General features: G+C 42.9%; 1 protein-coding gene and 1 long non-coding RNA gene across 5 annotated transcripts in view; one reads left to right on the top strand and one right to left on the bottom strand.

The window, feature by feature from the left end:
- The window catches only part of ADAMTS2 (ADAM metallopeptidase with thrombospondin type 1 motif 2), a 242,893-nt gene that overhangs the window by 64,311 nt on the left and 160,529 nt on the right, over nt 1–18,053 (top strand). For all 3 annotated transcript variants that reach the window (XM_040573311.1, XM_040573309.1, XM_040573310.1), the window contains one exon: nt 46–407. In XM_040573311.1, coding sequence (XP_040429245.1) covers nt 46–407 — 362 coding nt within the window. The remainder of the gene's footprint in view (nt 1–45; nt 408–18,053) is intronic.
- Nucleotides 8,977–10,415, bottom strand: LOC121077797. 2 transcript variants are annotated; one of them, XR_005824315.1, is made up of 3 exons: nt 10,230–10,415; nt 9,209–9,324; nt 8,977–9,118 (listed from the first exon to the last, which is right to left on the bottom strand). It is a non-coding gene; the product is annotated as an uncharacterized LOC121077797 (long non-coding RNA). The 2 variants fall into 2 exon arrangements; XR_005824314.1 differs by having other exon boundaries at nt 10,242–10,415.

Raw genomic sequence — 18,053 nt, 5'->3', positions numbered from 1 at the left:
AGGATGCGTTTACTTCTAGTGTTTCTCTCGTTTCTCCCCGTAAAGATCCGATCTTGAGGAATATAGAGGAGTACAGCCTCGTCATCCCCACCAGCACCGATTCCCAGGGCAGGTTCCTATCCCACCTGGTGTCCGGACCGCCGAAAGCACGCTTCAGGAGAGCTGCGGAGGACTTGCGACGCGAAGCAGCAAACGAGCAAATATTTTACAATGTCACCGTTTTTGGAAGAGAGTTTCACTTCAGGTTGCGGCCGAACTCGAGGCTCGTTGCCCCTGGAGCAACAGTTGAATGGCAGGAGGACTCTGACGAGACTCACATCGAACCTCTCTATGGGAATTGCCTCTATGTTGGGGATATCACTGATCTGCCAAACGCTTCGGTTGCTATCAGCAATTGCGACGGGTTGGTAAGTTACTTTTGTTATTACATCTTAAGATAATTACATTAATTTCCTACAGTATTTAAATATAAAATGTGTGGACTGCCATAAACTCGCACCTCATATGGTAACTGTGAATGCAAATTAACTAATGTTCCCTAGTGTGGGAATAGCTGCGCTGCACCAGGCTCTTCTTTACAGACAGCGGCACTAGAAGTTTGAGCACATGCTCTGCGGTAGCTACTCTGTGACAGAGCAGCTGAAGCCAAGATTTGTGTTGATTTGTGGTAAAGTTACTCGAGGTATCAGACACTTTGGAAACAGGATGAAATGTCGTGTTCTGGAAATCCTCTCCCGCTTTTCACTTCGTCTGCAAAGAGAAATTTTAGAAGACTTAATCTTGAATAATGGGCTGGGCTGCCCTGCAAACAAATCGCATAGGTAAGATATGTTTTTGCCCTGGAAGAATTAAATTTATTCAGAGTCTTTCTTCATAGATCTTTCACTCAGTGAGTTTTATTGCCTAATCAGGTGATTGATGGAAAGTCTCAAAAGAGTTGGAGTTTACAAGTGAAACAGCTCTCTGTGATTCATTTTGCAAGGCTGGGAGTTTTAAAACTTGCTGCAGTTTTCTGTTCTGGAGTGCACGTTCAGCAGTCCAATGGTAACTGTTTGTGCCTGACATCCTAAACCATTGTACTATCATTTGAATGATGATTACTGCCTAGCAATTTGTTTAGTGAGAAAAGACTATATTTTTGATAATGAACAGCTCATCTAGCCAATATTTTCTTGTTGTACCCTTTAGAGTTTATAATTTTGGGATTACTGAATGTTAATGCACTCTGTTCTCTGCATAAAAAGCCAGTATGAATCAGTTGTATTTTTATTTATTTAATCATAGGAAGTCGTTCACTTGCTGTGCCAAGAAGATAACATGTATGGGAATAGTACGTTGGCTATCTGAGAATGGAAGGGAATTAAATACTTTTGCCTTTACTCTTTCCTTTCTTGTGGTTTCTCCTAGCCATGTGCATTCCTGTTTCGTGAAGCAGGTTTTAATGTTGTAACTGTTTGATGTGGACAGCTGTCTGAGGGCAAGAGGAACACCAGTGTTGTGCAAGAAAAGCAATTTAGAAAGCAGAATACAAGCCTACAGGCCTACCTTTGGTGGGGAAGCAAAAGTACTTTGGTCTTCTTATACCTAGCATGGATCATTTTGTATAGAGCAAAATATACTTGCTCTGGGCATTGCAGAACCAGCTCGGAGCCAAAGCTCTTCTTCCTTGTGCTGAAAGGTGGAGGAGAGTCCTGTGACAGCTGCAGCCTACCTTGTGCTGGCTCTTCCTTTCAGCGCGGCAGTTGACTCTGAGGACAGTAGGGAGGCTCATTCCCTCATCTGCCTGCTGTTACCCAGAGCGTGGACTCCATGTGTGTGGAGAAGAGTTATGGTAGAATATAGCAAGAGTCAAAGCCGAAGTATGGGTAAAAGGTCCAAAAAAGTCCAAAAAGGTCCAAGAGGTCGAAAGTATGGGTAAAGGTCTGAGGCCTCATGTTGCATGGGTAAATGACAAAGTGTCTATAAAGTGCTGCTCTTGGCACAGTTGTAAGCAACTTCTCAAATGCAAAGGAAAAGCCAGGCCTCAACCCAATGGCACTCATAAATGGCTAAAATCTAGAAAGCTACCACCAGAATTTCAGTTTTCAGCTTGCATCCACAACCTGTGTGCCTGATTCTTTCCGGTATTCTTGTTTTCGTTGTCCATTGGAAGAATCAGGAGAAGATGCGGTCTAGTGGGGGAGCGTGGTACTGACAGCTGCCATATTCTAATCTGGAAGTCATGCTGGTTTTCACATGGCGCTACAACTTCTGCATTTGGAAATAGTTTACTGCTTTCCTCTAGTGAGTATCTCCATTGCAAATGTTGCAAGGCAGAGACCACGTTTGTTGTTGCCCAAGTCCTTGAAACCATACTGCAGGAAGCATTACCTCAATACCTTTAAGCATCTGGCCATAGTGATTTCCCTGAGATTGTGCACTAAATCTGTTGTGGAACAACAAATTGAACTCTGATCCCCTGGGTACTATGTTCCATCTCTACCCATGTTTCTGTCTTTCTTTTGGGGGAAGAGTTTAAAACAGATATTAATAGAATTACACAAACTCCAAGAAATGATTCTAGCAGTTCTCCAAAAGTCACCGGTCCACGGGCAGAAATCCTGAGAACTAACACAGTAAAATTGAGTGCATTTAACTATCTCTCAGTTTACCTTTTTATTTCTTGTGTTTGCAAGGAGCATTGGAGAGTCTCTGAAGCAGTATCTCTCTAACGAGGCATTCTTAAAGACCACTGGCCCATATGTTACTCTCGGGTTTATTGGTATTTCAGATGGGAATGAAGACATGGACAAGGCTATTCCCAACTGGTTTTGTATGTCCATTTTTTGCTTCACATCTAGTTTACCTCAGTGGAGATATTGGGAAGTCTCATGCGTTTTCCTTCAACTGCTTAATGATGTACGTGCCAACGTTCTTAACATATCCTGAGTATTTCCACCTCCTTTTGTAGGCTACTGCGGAGATAGGGATGGCGGAGCTTTGTGACAACTGAGATGTCAACAGACAGGGGTTAGAGTTTGTTAAAACTTGCTTCATCTAATGACTAGTATTTTCTTGAAGTGCCTGCTTGTAAAGGTGGTTTGACATCTGCCCATGCTTCTGATGGGTTTCCAGCTTTTGCATCCGGACATTAAGGTGGAAATAATGTTTGAATTAAAGTTTCATACTTTGGTCTTTACATTGCAAACTTTTGCTGACTGAATCTAGTTCAAGTCAGTGAATGCATCTACCACCTTGCCAACTTCTGATGTTATTTCCTCAGAACATCCCCTTTGGTTTGCACTTAACTGCCAAATGTGTCTTATTTTCCAATTATTGTCTGAGAAAAGTCTGTCTGGTGTTGCTGGTATTGCCAGAACGAGAGGCTGTTGGAATGGATTTATATGAAAATAGTAGATCTGCAAACAGATTTTTGAACTGTACTATAAATGGTGAAGGTTTTTAATCCACAGTCATTCTAAAAAATTAAAAGGTACAGTGAATGCATATGCAGCCTTATCTGCTGCCCTGACTGAGGAGAGGCACAGTTGGAGCGGGGCCTCTCAGTTTTCTCTAACAGAAATCAATGGCAAAACTACTAATATTGACTTGAAAATCAAATCAGAGACAGATAAAGAGGACTTCTGAAGTATGCAATCTAGGTGTGTTTCCAGAGCTCATATGGGTCTTTACAAATCATTGGAAGGTTAAAGCTAATCGATAGGTTTTTTAACAGCTCTTTGAATTACGGGTGTGAGTTTTACCACACAAAGAAAAGTTTTGTGAAAGCTTTTGCTCTTAAGTCAAAAACGCTCCAAACAACTTGATGTTACTTTGATTGGCGTGATAGAATTCAAACTAATTTTCCACTAAGTGGGCAAAACCAACATGGCCAGCTGTTGGCTGTAGGCTGATGTGGAAGATATGGCATTTTGAGTATGTTCGTGGACCTTGGCCAGGTCCTTACTTGGGGATGCAGCTGGAGGTCGAGGGAGCTGGCTGTTCTCCTCGAGGGTTAGTTGTGAAGGGGAAGGGCTTGGAGGCTGTAAAAATGCCATAAGATAATAAAGAGTTAGGATTATGGCAGTCCTTCCAGATTTATTGACTGGAAAAGGGCAAGTTTGTCAACATTTGTGAAATAGAGCTATGTGCATCACATTTCATGCACTCCGTTTTGGGGTACCAGGCCTTAGTCACCTTAATGTTAAGACTGACATAAGTATTTCTTAGGGGATGAAATAGGCAGGGTTTGCCCTACAATATTTCAGTCTCTACTGGATGCTGTAATAACTCTCACAAATCGTTCGAGAGAAGCCTGTTGGCTGGCTGCTTGCCCAGATGCTATTTCTTCTAGAAATGCTTGGGAAGCCAGCATACTTGTCAGACTCTTGCCCAATACTAATTGTAGCTGTAGTACTGAGTTGACCTGGGTGGGTTCAGGGTGATACATTCACACCAGTCATGAATCTTCAGGAATTGGCTGGTGCTTTGACTCTTGTTAAGTGCTTATTGTCAAGTGTTAAGTGGCAATTGTCCCAAGACTTTGTTATGTACTAGCTGTATTATTAGTATTTTCTTTAGTGTTTTAAAATAATGAAATATTTTTATTTTCTGCAGCCTTTATTTTACAGGGGGGTATTCATATGATCTAATTTCAGGCACGTATGTAAATTGTAAATGTAGGAGGCCAGGTTCCAGAGTCGGTCCGTGGTGTTTCCTGAGAGCCATTCGGACTCCCTACATGAAACGCCCGCCTCTCTCCTTCCTGGGATAATTCTCTCTGTCCTTCCTGCCGTGTTCGCTGCACTCCTGAAGATGTTTAAACACATTGTGAGATCTGTCCTTGTTTAGTATAATCCTGCTTAACTTTGAGCATGTGCTTGAGGTCTTTGAAGTCAGTGAGCTTTAAGGTTATGTTCTTAAACACCTTCCAGGTAGAGATTCCTTCCTGAAACTGGCCAGAGAGCAGAAGTTGAACCTATCTTAGTTTAGTGAGATCCTGTGACTTACTTGGGTATGAGGGTGAAGGTTCTGCTCACAATGAATACCCCAGGAGAAGACAAACATGCTTATATAACTGTTATTTTTCCATTTAGACATCCATCTCCTGCTTTCATATGGATTTACAATTCAGTTTTGTTTCTGTTTTATCTGTTTTTTGAATTTCATTGGTTTGTGATGGAGGAAAAAAAAGCAGAACTCAAGGTAGCACAATATTGTCTTCAAAGTCTGCTCAAGTCCAGTGCTTGATGGTTAAAACAGATGCCTGCTACAAATAATTCCAGTTTTTTTTTTTTTTTTTTTGGTATTGTGAGTTCCTAGCCTTTGTATTTTGACTATGCTGTGTCCATTTTTAGTGGATTAAAATTTGGCATATAGAATCTCTTCACTTGGGAGTGTTTTCGCTTTAAATTAAAACAAAATCAAACCAAAGTTGCCACTTACTTTTTGTGCAATGGCAAAAAACACTGCGGGCTTTTTGCTTTGTAGACAAGTGGAACTGTAGCACAGTGGCAGGTGAAATGCAAGTAATTCCTGTGACACGCTGTACAACAAAACTTAAAAGCAATTCTCTTTAAGAAACAGCAGCCCTTGCTCTGCAGGTGATTAGAGTGGGATCTCTATTTACACACATGGTCTTTCAAATTCAGTTGGGTTCTCGACTTGTTTAAGCCAAGCACGTGTGTAAATTTCAGCAGAATCAGAGTCTGAGTGCACATCACCATTCACGCACATTATGTAAAAGACCCATATCACCTGGCAGAAAGCGATGGAGCTGTTTTGTTGCCTAACACTCAAGCACATCCATGTATTTTCACAGGACAGAGACTTTACTTCCTAATCCATTCTCTGCGTTTCTGCTGTTCATGTCCTTGGCCAACACTAGCCTAGTTAGACAGCCTCTTCTGCTTTGTAATTGCAGAGACTTTTCCTTTTGAGTTATAGCCTGAAATACAGAGAATGTAAACACTATGATTCAGCCTCTAACTGGAGTAAATTATCCTCATTTTGCTCTCCTTAAAACAGAATCTCTCATCAGTAAGTACTATTTTTTTTTTCTTTGCCTCTTCTGTGCATGGATTATCTCACCTACATTTTAGCTGAGAGCAAAGTAACTTCTGACATCATACAGGTGGGCACCATCTGGACAGAAAATCCTCAGGCAATCAAAGCTGGTATCTTTGTGGTATGTTGTAGGCCTATGGATAAAAGACAGGTATTTCCTCCTGTCTTACCTGACCTTGTCTTGTGTTGTCCTCATTGTGGTGGTATCTCAACTGTGCTGTTCTTTTTGACGACACAAGAACTAGTTTTCCAACCAGAATATTAAACCATGTATGTCCAAGAAAATGTGCCTAATGGCTCCTTCTACTTTCCATCTTGAAAGACCCAAATATAGTAACTAATTTTGATAAGGCCATAATTACTTTCTGGGGTAAGCAGTTTCCAGAAGCCTGTCCCTCTTCAGCTTCCAAAGACGCGTCCTTTGAAGGATGCCGTTAGCTTATTTAGCTACTTGCTCAGTGCTTCTGTGGTGTGAAAAGATGTTCCAGAATCTAATAGTGCAAATTCCTGCAAATGGTGAGACGTTCCCACGTTTTGAGTTAATTATACGTATACCTTTTGCTATAGAAAGCTGGAAAATAGTTGTTTAGATCAGCCAGAATTCCTGCTGTTGTGGGAAGCAGGACCTCTTCTCCACAGATCACGCTAGTATTTTATTTGACCCATTTCTGAACCCTTTTTATTACCGGTGCCAGTTGCTTTGTAAGCAGGTCATGCCATTACTTAATTGCACATTCAGCTAGAACACTTCTTGTACTGGGCCAGATTAAAACAGAGAATCAGGGAGCAGGTCTTCAGTCTCTTGGAGGGGGTTGCATGAAATTGCATTCTGGTTTTATTTCCTGCTCTGATGTGCACACCCTCTTTTTCAGATCACCTTCTCCTTTTATTACTTCCATTCTTCCAAAGTTCCAGCAAGTTCTTTAACACATTACATCTGCTTTCCTTAGCCCCTTTATCTGTGTGTGTTTTAAATTCGTCTTTGTTTGCAGAGTCTTGACACAGCAGGTTCCCGGTTTTAATAGTCTGCGAAATGAAAGGCCTACATCTCACACGCTATTTTCAGCACCGTTCCGTTAAACTGTAACATTGAAAAGAAGAGCATCCTCTTCAAGTGCAGAAGAGCATGTTGCTTCCTCATAGCTAAATCACAGTCTCCACTGTAGATCTTCTGAGTTATTCCCAGGTCTCGAAATGTCTGGTACTTGCCTCAAACCTGGAGTTTCTGTATCACAAATGTGAATCTCAGCATTGATTTAAAAAAAAGTTCTTTAAGAAACTTTCCTGTTTAAGTATTTCAAGTAAGAGTTTTCCTCAAGGAAAAGACAGAGACATAAATTGTGTCTCTTGAAGACTCAGAGCCCAGCAGGCCAGTGAAAATCAGCCCCAGTACATTGTTTTGAAGGTGCCATTTCCCAGTGCAGATGGGTCTCTCGACACATCATTGATGCTGAGAGGGTGATGCTGCTCCCCTGGCTGTGCCGTGATGTGCTGCTGGTCCTGCCCTGCACCGGCACTGGGCTGCTCTTTCTCTGCGGTAAGCCAGGAGGTGGCTGGCAAAACCAGTGAATTGGAGCCTCCCAGTTCAGCTGCCTGACCTGGTTCTGTGTGGAAAGAGACAGACGTTTGTACAGGCGAAGGGATGAAAGCAGGAACATCCTCAGCTGAGCACGAGAAGAAAAGTGAGATGGCTCCTTAGGTAAGAGGTAGACTCAAGCTGCATTGTTAAACCACAGCCTTATTCTGAGGATTTGAAAACAAGTCTGTTCAAGGGAACGTGACTTGTGTCTTTGAGCATCAGAAGTTGGAACTGCAGTTTTGGACGAACTTATTGTTCTGCTTTGTGGCTTTCCCCTTTGTAGCTGTGCTTGGTTTTTCTCTACCTTACAATAAAATTCAACCTCTGTTGGAGCTTTATCAGCGCTCCTTTCACATCTATATTCTTTCTTACTCCCTTTATATTGGTTTGTGTCAAATTTAATGTTTTCCCCTCTTTATTACTGCATTTGTGACCTTTATCTTCAAAATAAATAAATACAATTAATTCTTCACTTGCATATCATTCCATGGAGAATTCAAAGGTTGAAATTGCCCAGGGTCAGCGATACTTCCTGAATTTTACACCTGCAAAGTGCAATATTATCATTTTCTTTTCATAGGGTGAGCTATCAATAAAGCCACATTAAAAGGAATGACAGTAGGAAGGAAGTTAACTTTTCCTGTAGTTTCGCCTCTGTGTTTGAATTTCATTGCATGGACAGACCACTGTTTTCCAGCATTTAACCTCTAGCCCGGTGAACCTCAGGGGACAGATTGCAATCCATTTTCTGCTGAAATCAAGCATGAAATTTACTAATCCCGTAATGAGAGAGAGTCAATGAATATCATTGGTATCATTGTGGATAAGGCACCTTCACACTGCACACCCAGGCTCCAGGTTCTCTGCTGCTCTTGAACAGTTGGAGGAGTTTCTTCTTTGAGTTGTAGGGGTGAACAGGTGCCTTCTGTCATCAGGCACTAAGTACTGTGCTCAGTATAGGATGGAGAAAGTCAAAATAATTTGTCAAGTCTAACAGGAAAGAAAAGGCCTGTTTTCTTGGGTGTCAAAATATTTCAAGAACTAAACATAGTAATAACCCATCTAAATTTAAATAACAACATAGTAAATAGAATTTAGAAGAGGGGAAAGCACAGGCTTCAGTCTAAAGACTTGCTGACCTTGATAATATTTCCCCCATGTGCAAAAACCAGAACTAACAGCCAGCGCGTGTGGCTCCTGAGCCTGCTGCAAGGGCTGGTGTCTGTGGCCCTTGCATCAGCAGGGAGGGAGACCTGCTCACAGGACAGAGCCTGTCGCTCCCAAGTAGAAAACAAGTCGGCAGAAAATGCAGAGATTAACTAAGGATAGGTGGCAGCACAGGCTGTGGTTGCTGTTTTAATAGTGGTTTTATTTGTTCTAAATCATGACTTCTGGGTAAATCACGTTCATCCAATTCATATGCAGAAGGATACACTTCTTGATTCTTCAGAGCGTTAACATTGCTGGGCTTTTTTCTTTCCCCAAGCAGAGGAGCTGTGGAAGGAATGTGAAAGATGTTGTTTGGAAAGCATTCTGCAAACCAGAATGTATTTAAAAAACAGTCTTTGAGAAATAAATCACTACCTGATGATGAAGACAGCTAAGCTGGGCCAAGAGTCTTTCGTGTGCCAGCACACTCTCACGTGACAGAAGTTATATTGGAAGCTGGCAGTCTGTGGAGCTTGCAAGGCTGAAAATGTCTAAAAATTTTCGTATACTTTAAGTAATAGGTAGATAAAAATATGGCTTTGAAACTTTTCAAAATCTCTCTCTGTAGGGCATTGTGATCCTAACTAAAGTCACAGTCTTTTACCTATGGTATACTCAAAAAAACCAACCCTAAAGTCTAGAAGCCCAAATTTTACACCACCTCAGTTCAATACAAATAAAGTGCTTAGGGACGAAGAAATTCTAGGGATGAATTTGGATTGATTTCGGATTTATAGCAAAGCTTGAAATCAGAGTTTCCTAATAGTTTTAGGCTTCGTTGTGAAAATGGTGGATCCAGCATTCATTCCTAAGCCACAGTATTGAATCACCAAATAAGTACTGGAGGTGTCTGTCAATATTAAATATTTGCAAAGTTATGGCACGTTAAGGCTGACATAAGCAGTAAGTGTAAAAATGTGATTAATCAAAGGATGAATTACCGCTCTGAAAGAGAAATACGAAACTCAGGCTGGATAAGTAATGGACAAGCAAAGAAAGAAAAGAGAATTCATTGGCACTCCTCAGTCAGATGGTGAATTTACTGTGAAAATAAAGTTTTTAGGCATTTCACTGGAGTCAAATTAAGCCCAACCATAATCAGATGCATCTTATACAGTAAAAATGCTGGACCTATGAAAATACAGTATAATCTTGCATTTCTCTAAGCAGAGAATCGCAAAGTAAAAATAGATCGTTGTCAATTCCTGTGTCATGGTCCAGCATCATTTTGCATAAATGCCTGGAAAGTCCCATTGCAAGTAGCTGATCTTTGGGTTTGCTCCAAAGCTGCTGAAGTCAGTTTAGTTTCACTGGCTTCATTTGGCTTTGTAGGGGCAGGTTGATTAGCAAAGAATTTGGGACAAAAAGGAGGCCATCAAGTATTCCAGCGTATAACCTTGGCTGTCACCTTGTTCTCTGTCCCCTGGTGCGGTGGTGGTGAGGGAGTTGAGTGCGAGAGTCTCAAATGCAGCTCTTCCATTGCCGTTTATATCCCGTATGCTGGATGAACAGGACAGAACTGCGTGCTCCTAGAACTGAAATAGCTCTGCTAAAGCTTCTTCCCCTTCTGCCTCACACCACATCCCCACCACAGAAGAGGCGATGCATTAAGCGAGGGGGAGGGAGCAGGAGAAACCCTCCTCGTGTCCACGCCAGGAGGATGAGGCAATTCCAGCTGCCTTGAATCTGCAGGCTCATTCCGACAGCTCTTCTATGAAGATGGGGCCAGAAAGGAACAAGATTCTCCTCCTGTCTGAGTCTGCCCACCCAGCTGCCCCAACCAAAAAATGCCCAAATCGTGTGATAGAGCAATGTGAGAAAAGCTCTAACCGCACATCTCTTCAACAGGCTTTTCTGATAATTCATCTGGATCCCAAATACGTGTCCAACCAAACTGGAGTTTACTTTCTCTGATGCAAGCTGCTTTCAACTCCCCAGTGCCCTCCGTGAGATTCTGGTGGTCAGGAGTCCAACAATCTGTCACTAGGTGGGAAAATCACAAGTTGGGGCTGCTCAATTATAACGAGCCAAACCTCTGCTAATCTGCAGCATCGTGTCTCCATGGACTTCTGGGAGCTCTGTCAGTTTGCATTAGCCGAGGACCTGGCCTTATGTAATTAGATGTTTTCACACTCTTCTGGTGACATGCCCTCCTCCGACAGTCTGAATTACAGCCTGTCGTGGTTTGTAAAGAGATACACTCGTGCTTGGGAGGCAGCAGGACTCACAAAACCCGCGAATGCACGTGTGCTATTAACATGAGATTTGTTAAGGGAACATATTTGGGATTTGTTTGCATACTTGGAAATAGCAAAATACGCTGAAAGAAGAGAGTCCTGATCCGGGCATGCTGGAAGACTCACAGAGGCCTTGCTCACCAAGGGGCAGGGGGGTTCAAGGCTCAGCCGCAGGCGCTGTGGGTGCTCACGTACTGGTTTGGGCTCACTGAATGCCCCATGACCTCCTGTCTCTGAATTACCATTCTGACCTAATTTTGGTGACATTTTCATGTTATCATGCAAGCCTGTAGAAATCATGACACCACTGGCAAAACTGTTGAATAAATTTGGTTATAATGTTAATATTGTGAAATTTGGCCATGATGGATATGCTTAGGTCTTTGAAGGGTTTAGCTGCTTCTGGCAATTTTGTCTTCCTTTGGAATGACAGAGGTGTTTGCCTTAACTTAGGGATTTAAGAAATGTCGTGCCTAGGTAGCATTTTTAAAGTGCACTTCCAGAACGGATTCTGTGTCATCTTTAACCCAAGGGTACAATTTTGGAATAATGAATCACTGCTTGCAAGCACTATGGTATGTTCTAGCTGTCCCACTGTGGGAAACTGGTGTTTTTTTCCTCTTTTTGTTTTATATTTGTTTATGTTAAGATCACTTGGCACTGACGTTAGAGAACTATTAGGTCACATTTAATCCTCTTTATATCTCTTCCGCGCCACTGAGTCCATTGCTTTGACTTAATACAATGTCAACATTTGCAAGGAGTCTACCGAATCCCAAAGTTTAAATTTGTTGTTGTTGTTGTTAGGACATCATATTATTAATTAAAAAAGGCAAAGCCGCAAACAGAACCTCATATATTGAGGCTGCTTTGTGACCCCTAGGCTTTCGGTGACAAATTGTGAGATGCTTTCAAGTATCCTTGGAAAGAATGGGGAACGTCAACTGACCACCTGTCTCCTTTGAGGAAGTTCTGATCTTCTGTGGGCTGCTTCATGGAGGAGTTGTTAGCACTCAAAGAAGGTAACTGATCGTGAATTAGAAGGTGCTGGAGCGTTTTATCAAGCTGGAAATTTAGGTTTGGAAATTGCATCGTGATGCTGTAGTGGCCTTGTGCTTTTGACTACTTGTAATTAGCAGAAGGTGACCTTACAGCTTCGCCGTGGTGCTGCAGTGCTTTGAGGGAGCAGCACACAGAGGGGGAAACACACGTTGAGCATAGTGTCGTAAAGCTGCCTGTTTGGCACAGTGCTACCTCGCCAGCCTTTTGTCCACCCTTTTCTAAAAAAACACTAAATGAAGACTTCTAAACTTCAGGGTCTTTTGGCCAGCCACCCAGTGAATATCTCCGTAGGTGTTCTGTCATACTGATCAGAAAAAAGTCCTTCCTTCCTGGCGTTGCCCACAGGAGTACAGGCTGCCCAGAGGAGTGCAGGCTGCCACAGGTTTGATACGGGGAGTCCTGCTGCAGCTCAGTAGCTGGTTTCCATAAGCTTCGTTAACATCCGTGCGCGTTGGCTTTGTTCATGTTTCCCCGCCTTGCAAAGTGGGGGCAGACCAGAAAGACAGAAGCGGGCAGGCAGCTGCCTTTGGTCCAGACCCTTCAAGCATCGCCCGTAGCTCAGATCGCACCATGAACCTGGCCCGGTCCCTGACAAAGAGATTTCCTTTTTTTGCTCCCGTTCCTGCTGCATTTGGCTAGAGGTTCAAGGGACAGCTACAGAGAGCAATATGGTTCATTCTGGGAACAGACTTCCTCTGTCAAGGGTACTGCAAGGGTACTCCAACGTACTGTTTACGATTTTTGGTGCTACTTGAATCGTGAAAGCCCTAGACGGTGCCGGAGGTCAGGGCGTCACGCTGACTAGGCCCCGAGTCGTGGGCTTCCTGGTCCGTGGGGAGGCAGCTCCCTGCCGTGCTGGTGTCTTCCCCGAAGATGTTCTGGGTGACAGCTGAGCCTGTGGGTCCTCATCCCCTGCCTTCACAGAGCCAGGGACTTCCTCAGCATCATTCCTTCGTGGAGGAATGCGGAGCAACTGGCCATCTTTGTAACCGCTGCCAAGAGGTGGTTAGCGTGCTCCACCACAGCCGAAGGGTTTGAATTCCAGAGCTACACAGATTGCCTGAAAGGCTCGCTCCCCACAGGCTGCTACCGAGCTGGTGTGTTGCGCTGCTCTTCCTTTCGTGAGCTGGAAATATTTCCTTCGGTGCAGAGAAATGCCCTGTGGTTCCTGCGGAGAAGCGTGGTGTTGGGAGCAGCGAGAAGATGGTGTCCTTGTGCATGCTCCGGTGGGAGGGAGCACTGGGTCAGAAGAAAGGCCAAAGGAAAGAACAGCTGGAGACGTCTGATCCGTGTTAGCAGGGAAGATGCTGAGCCCTGGCACTGGAGGGCTGAGGTGATGAGAATAGCTCATGAGTAGCCCGTGCAGCAGGCGTGGGCAGAGAACACTGATTTCTGAGCTATTCACAACAAAATCCTTGGTCAGTGAATATTCTCCTTCACCAAGTACATCCAGAGGGGAGAATGAAGCAAGAAGTGATGTTCCCTTTTATCCTCAGTGCTAGTCTGCAGGAATAATTAATGTTTGAGAGCAAACTGAGCTTGGTGCATCTCAGAGCCAAGTCCCCATCATGGCTCGGGGTGGCTCGGGGCTGCCCAGAAGCGTGGGGCAGAGGGGAGCAGAGAGCTGGAGCTCATCAGCGACGTGTCCAACGGAGCTGCCATGTCTGAATCCACCACGGGAAGGGGTCACAGCTCCAGCCTGCACAGGACTGAAGCACCTCTCATCCCGATCTTGGATTTTCTTCCTTTTCTATTAACATTCAGCCAAAGTTGGTTTCAGGAAAGTTGTCTCCCGGTCTGCTGAGCTGCCAGCCTGGGCTGGTACGGAATAAAAACCCTGCACAAACCAGCAACGCAGATTGGGCTCTTTTCTTTGGGCTTTGGGGAATTTAAAAAGGCATTCTGTGACTCTGCAGCTGAGTCAGCACTGGTTGGATATGAATGTGATTTCTGTGGTCAAACTTGGCAAAAAGCTCTAATGTTTAATGTGCCAGTCAGCTAAAACATGCTGCTGTGTGAGAGATGCTGCAGTGGCATTGTGTGGCTTGGTTGGGATTGCCAGAATGGATACTACAAAAGTATCAGAAGAAGCTTTAATATCCCTGTTTACATAACATCGTGTTGCTTGTTTCATGCTTCATTAATTTCTGCAGCAAGCAGGCTATGTCCTAAGAGCAGGAAACCTCCACTCCACCCTGTATTATAAAAATAGCTGGTGATCTCTCTTGCTAATTTGATTAAAGTGGCTGTGGAAAATGAGCTGTCTTGTATGTAGTACTACCTGCTCTACTAAACAGAGCCTTCTTCAGGTGGGCATCATCTGTCTTAATCCCACTCAGCCAGGTTTGGATGTCGTCTGCTAAATAGCCTTAGTGGGTGAATCAGGTTGGTGAAGTTGTCTCCAGGTGAGCCCAGCACACAGCTGCGTTGGCACAACTACCAGCTGTGTTGAACTTTGGGGCCAGAGGAATAACAAGTGTCTCGGGGCAGGACCTTTTAAATACAGTCCTATTGCCAAATCTGTCTTCCTGCAGAGTGAAACCCTCCTGGGCTTGCCGCAGGTAGGAGCCCTGGGAGTGGCTTCAGGAAAATATAACCTTAGAGTCAGGTTTGCTGCCTTAGTTATGGGAAGGTTTTTTCAGAGAAGCTATGCTTATGTTTAGATTTGTTTTGACGCTTTAATCAGACTGGGGAAAAAAGGCCTGTCGAGCTGTTTTCATGAGTTGTTCAATAATGAAATTTTCTTCGAAGCAAGTAAAAACCCTCGGAAGGAAGGTTTTAGGATTGTACTTTAAAGTGTAAGCCTAGTGTATCTATACTTTTTCTTAAGGGTGTTTTATTTGCTTCTGGTACTAATTCAGGAATTAGTACAAAGGCCATTTACATAAATGAAAAGAGTTTTATTGACTTTGATGGGATTTGGATCATGCTGCACTAATTAAACAGTAAAGTATCCATTAGCAGTGAAGAGAACAGAAGAGAGAAGAGCCAAATACTGTTGCGATGAACCCTGTGAAGCTGAATGAACTGTAGCCAAAGTCTCCATAACTTTACAGATGAGCTTTTCCATATTTCCCTAACTCAGTCTTTTTGAAACACATACAATTGTGGATTTTTAAGGGAATTAAATGTATGAAGATCCTTATATTTGTTCTGCGTATTAGAGTTTCAGTAGACACATTTATTCAACAAAGGTAACAATAAGAAAAAAATGGGAAGTGAGGTGTGACAAAAGGAAAAGGTATGCTTTAAACAATATTGAAGACATGCTAGCGATGCACACTTACTTTGCTTCAATGTTTTTGTCAGGTTTTTACAGCACGCACAGAGTTCCTAGATTCCAAAGAAAAGCAAAAGTTTTTTTCAGAGCCAATGCTGAAAGTAGAAGGTAAGGGGAAAAGTTCATATACTGCATACCTGGAAGGTCTGTGCAAAAAGTGGTCTAGATTAAAAAGAAAAAAAAGGCTGTATTGGAACTAGCCACAGAATCAATCTTGTACAGACAGATTGAAAATACAGTAATAAACACCGAATTTATGTGTGCTGCTGAATGGATGCAAACATGATCTGGCATTAAAAAATAGTGTTTCTTGGTCCTTTTGCTGTGATCCATTTTGCTTGGGTGGCAGCAGTAGCTCTTGGATTCTGTAGCATACAGCACTACCGAGACGCTGGGGTCACCCCTCGAGCAAAAAGCACGTACAGGGTGTTGTTATGACAGTAGGATGGTCAGGGAAAAAAAAATTAAGCCAGTTGGATGTGGTGTAATGCAATTGTAAGCACATAAGCTGAAGTTTGGAGGAGACTGGGAGCCCATCGGTGTTTTAATGTCAGTTAGCTACACCTGACTCCATAGGCATCTGTGAAAATACAGCCCTAAATTAGGATTTATCTAAAACCATTGTGCTGGCATTGCTGGCCTGCTGGGGTGTTTACAGTGAGCAGCAGTGAGCTCGTGCTGCTTCACAAGGTTGTTTGCTTGTCTTCAGGCTCGCTAGTGTGACCTGAACATCCTTAGCCCTCTCATAGTCAGCAAAAAAGAGATCTCCCCTTGTGCTGCTCGGTGGTAGTTATGATCAGTATTGATGAAGAAATATGGTCTGCAATTTGGTTTAGATTTTATTAAAGTTATCAAGCAAAAACATTGATCATGACAGCATGATACAGAGCACAGCTCTCTGTGTTTGGAAGTGCAACTTGGCCTCATTTGCAAAAATCAGGAAGGTCTTATCACAGCTGCGGACTGGAAATATTTCAGTTGAATTGAAGGCTTGTAGATCTATCACTCCTGTGATAGCCAAAAATCCCAAACAAGTAAATGCCCTAGTAATGTAAAGCTTCCTAGAACACTCAAAATAGAAAAGAATTGGGCTCAGGCTGAACAATTCAAACTGTCTTCTGTGCTTCCAAAAATAAAGTGCTTGAAGTTGAGCCCCACCTCCCTCTCTTTAAAAAAAAAAAAAAAAAAAAAAATCTTGTCTTTCAAATCCAGCGGTTACTTAATAGAAAGTTTCCAGAAAAATCATTCCAGCTATACATTTTATGGAAGAAAGATTAATTGGAAGGAATTCTTTTCTTTTGAGGAAATGCGGGTGTGTGGGAATTGGGTCTTAAAATCAGGCCAGCGGCGAGTTCGAGAAGGGGCTGGGCAGTGAATGTAACAGCGAAGACCTTCTTGATTCTGTACGGATACAAATTTGCACGTTTCTGGCCGATTTTATTCCTGTATTAGTTCTGTTGGCCAGTGTAGGTACCTGGATAAGTAAGGTTACAGGAGAGTTGCAGGAGTAACTTTTCAAAGAACACAACTGTCCATTAAAGTAATTTTTTTAATTATGGAAGGACAATCATATGGAGACACTGGCATATGGTAATACAGAGGTGGATTTGCTGCTGATGGACTGCAAAATAAAGTCTTTCCTCAGAGCAAAAAGTCATTTTCTATGGAGAGGGAAGCCATCTGAAATAAAACGCAAATGCTTTCATTACTTTTGGCTTCATTGTTCCTAAATTAAAGTGTTTGTCTGAGAACAAATGACAAACTAATTTTTTCCCCACCCAAAACCTAATTTGGCAACTGTTGGTCCAAGTTTTTCTTTTCCCTGTTTAATGTAAAACGTTGCCTTATGTTCCAGGCAATACAGTGTGTGTTTCCATGGCAACCTCTTCTTGTGTCTTGAACTTGTCAGCATCAAAATATGACATTTTAAACTCTGAAGCATCTACACGTATCGCTCCTTTCGCCACGAGCGAGACTTGCCAAAAGCTGGGCTCTTGCAGCTAGCTGAAGCTAGGGTGAGGTGATGCAGTCAGCTATCCTTCATACAGCCTGCTTGCTTACAAAGGAGGTAGGAAGTCCTCTTTCCCTCAACTCAAAATAAATCAAGCAACAGGACACAGATCCCTGCTCCCAGCTCAAAGGCTGGTTCACCCAATGTCCAACTCAGTCTGTTTTTTTTCTTAGGGCTGTATTTCTGTGGATTCTGTCTGATTTTCTGTACTGTGTGTTTTTGGGCTGTCTCCTTGACTTTTCTCATGTGCACCTGCTTCTCAAGCTGTACCACTGTCAGCAGTCTTGTTGTTGGCCAGGGGTGCTCAGAGTCCTGTTCAGGACCATGTTGGATATCAGATCTCCCTGCACTGCTGCCTTCCTTCTTACCCTATAACCCGTGACTGGTGAACCCCTTTCAGGTTAAGTACAATCTAATCCAACAGACAATGCTTTTGCCAAGCATTTATGAAATAAAAGAATGAGGAAGGGGAATGGAAAAGACCTAGTCAGCGAGGAGGGAATTCAAGGGACGGTATTACAGTAAAGTGGAATTAATTTGCTTGGCCAGAATTAATTGTAAAACTTTCTCTTGTAGGTAGGAGGAAGCACTAATATAATTCCATGAGATGTGCTTTTACTGTCTTTCTTT

The sequence above is a fragment of the Cygnus olor genome, chromosome 14 (genome assembly GCF_009769625.2).
Source record: "Cygnus olor isolate bCygOlo1 chromosome 14, bCygOlo1.pri.v2, whole genome shotgun sequence".
In the NCBI taxonomy this organism is placed as follows: domain Eukaryota; kingdom Metazoa; phylum Chordata; class Aves; order Anseriformes; family Anatidae; genus Cygnus; species Cygnus olor.
Note: the sequence above shows the minus strand (reverse complement) of the source record. Positions and strands in the feature narration are given on the sequence as shown.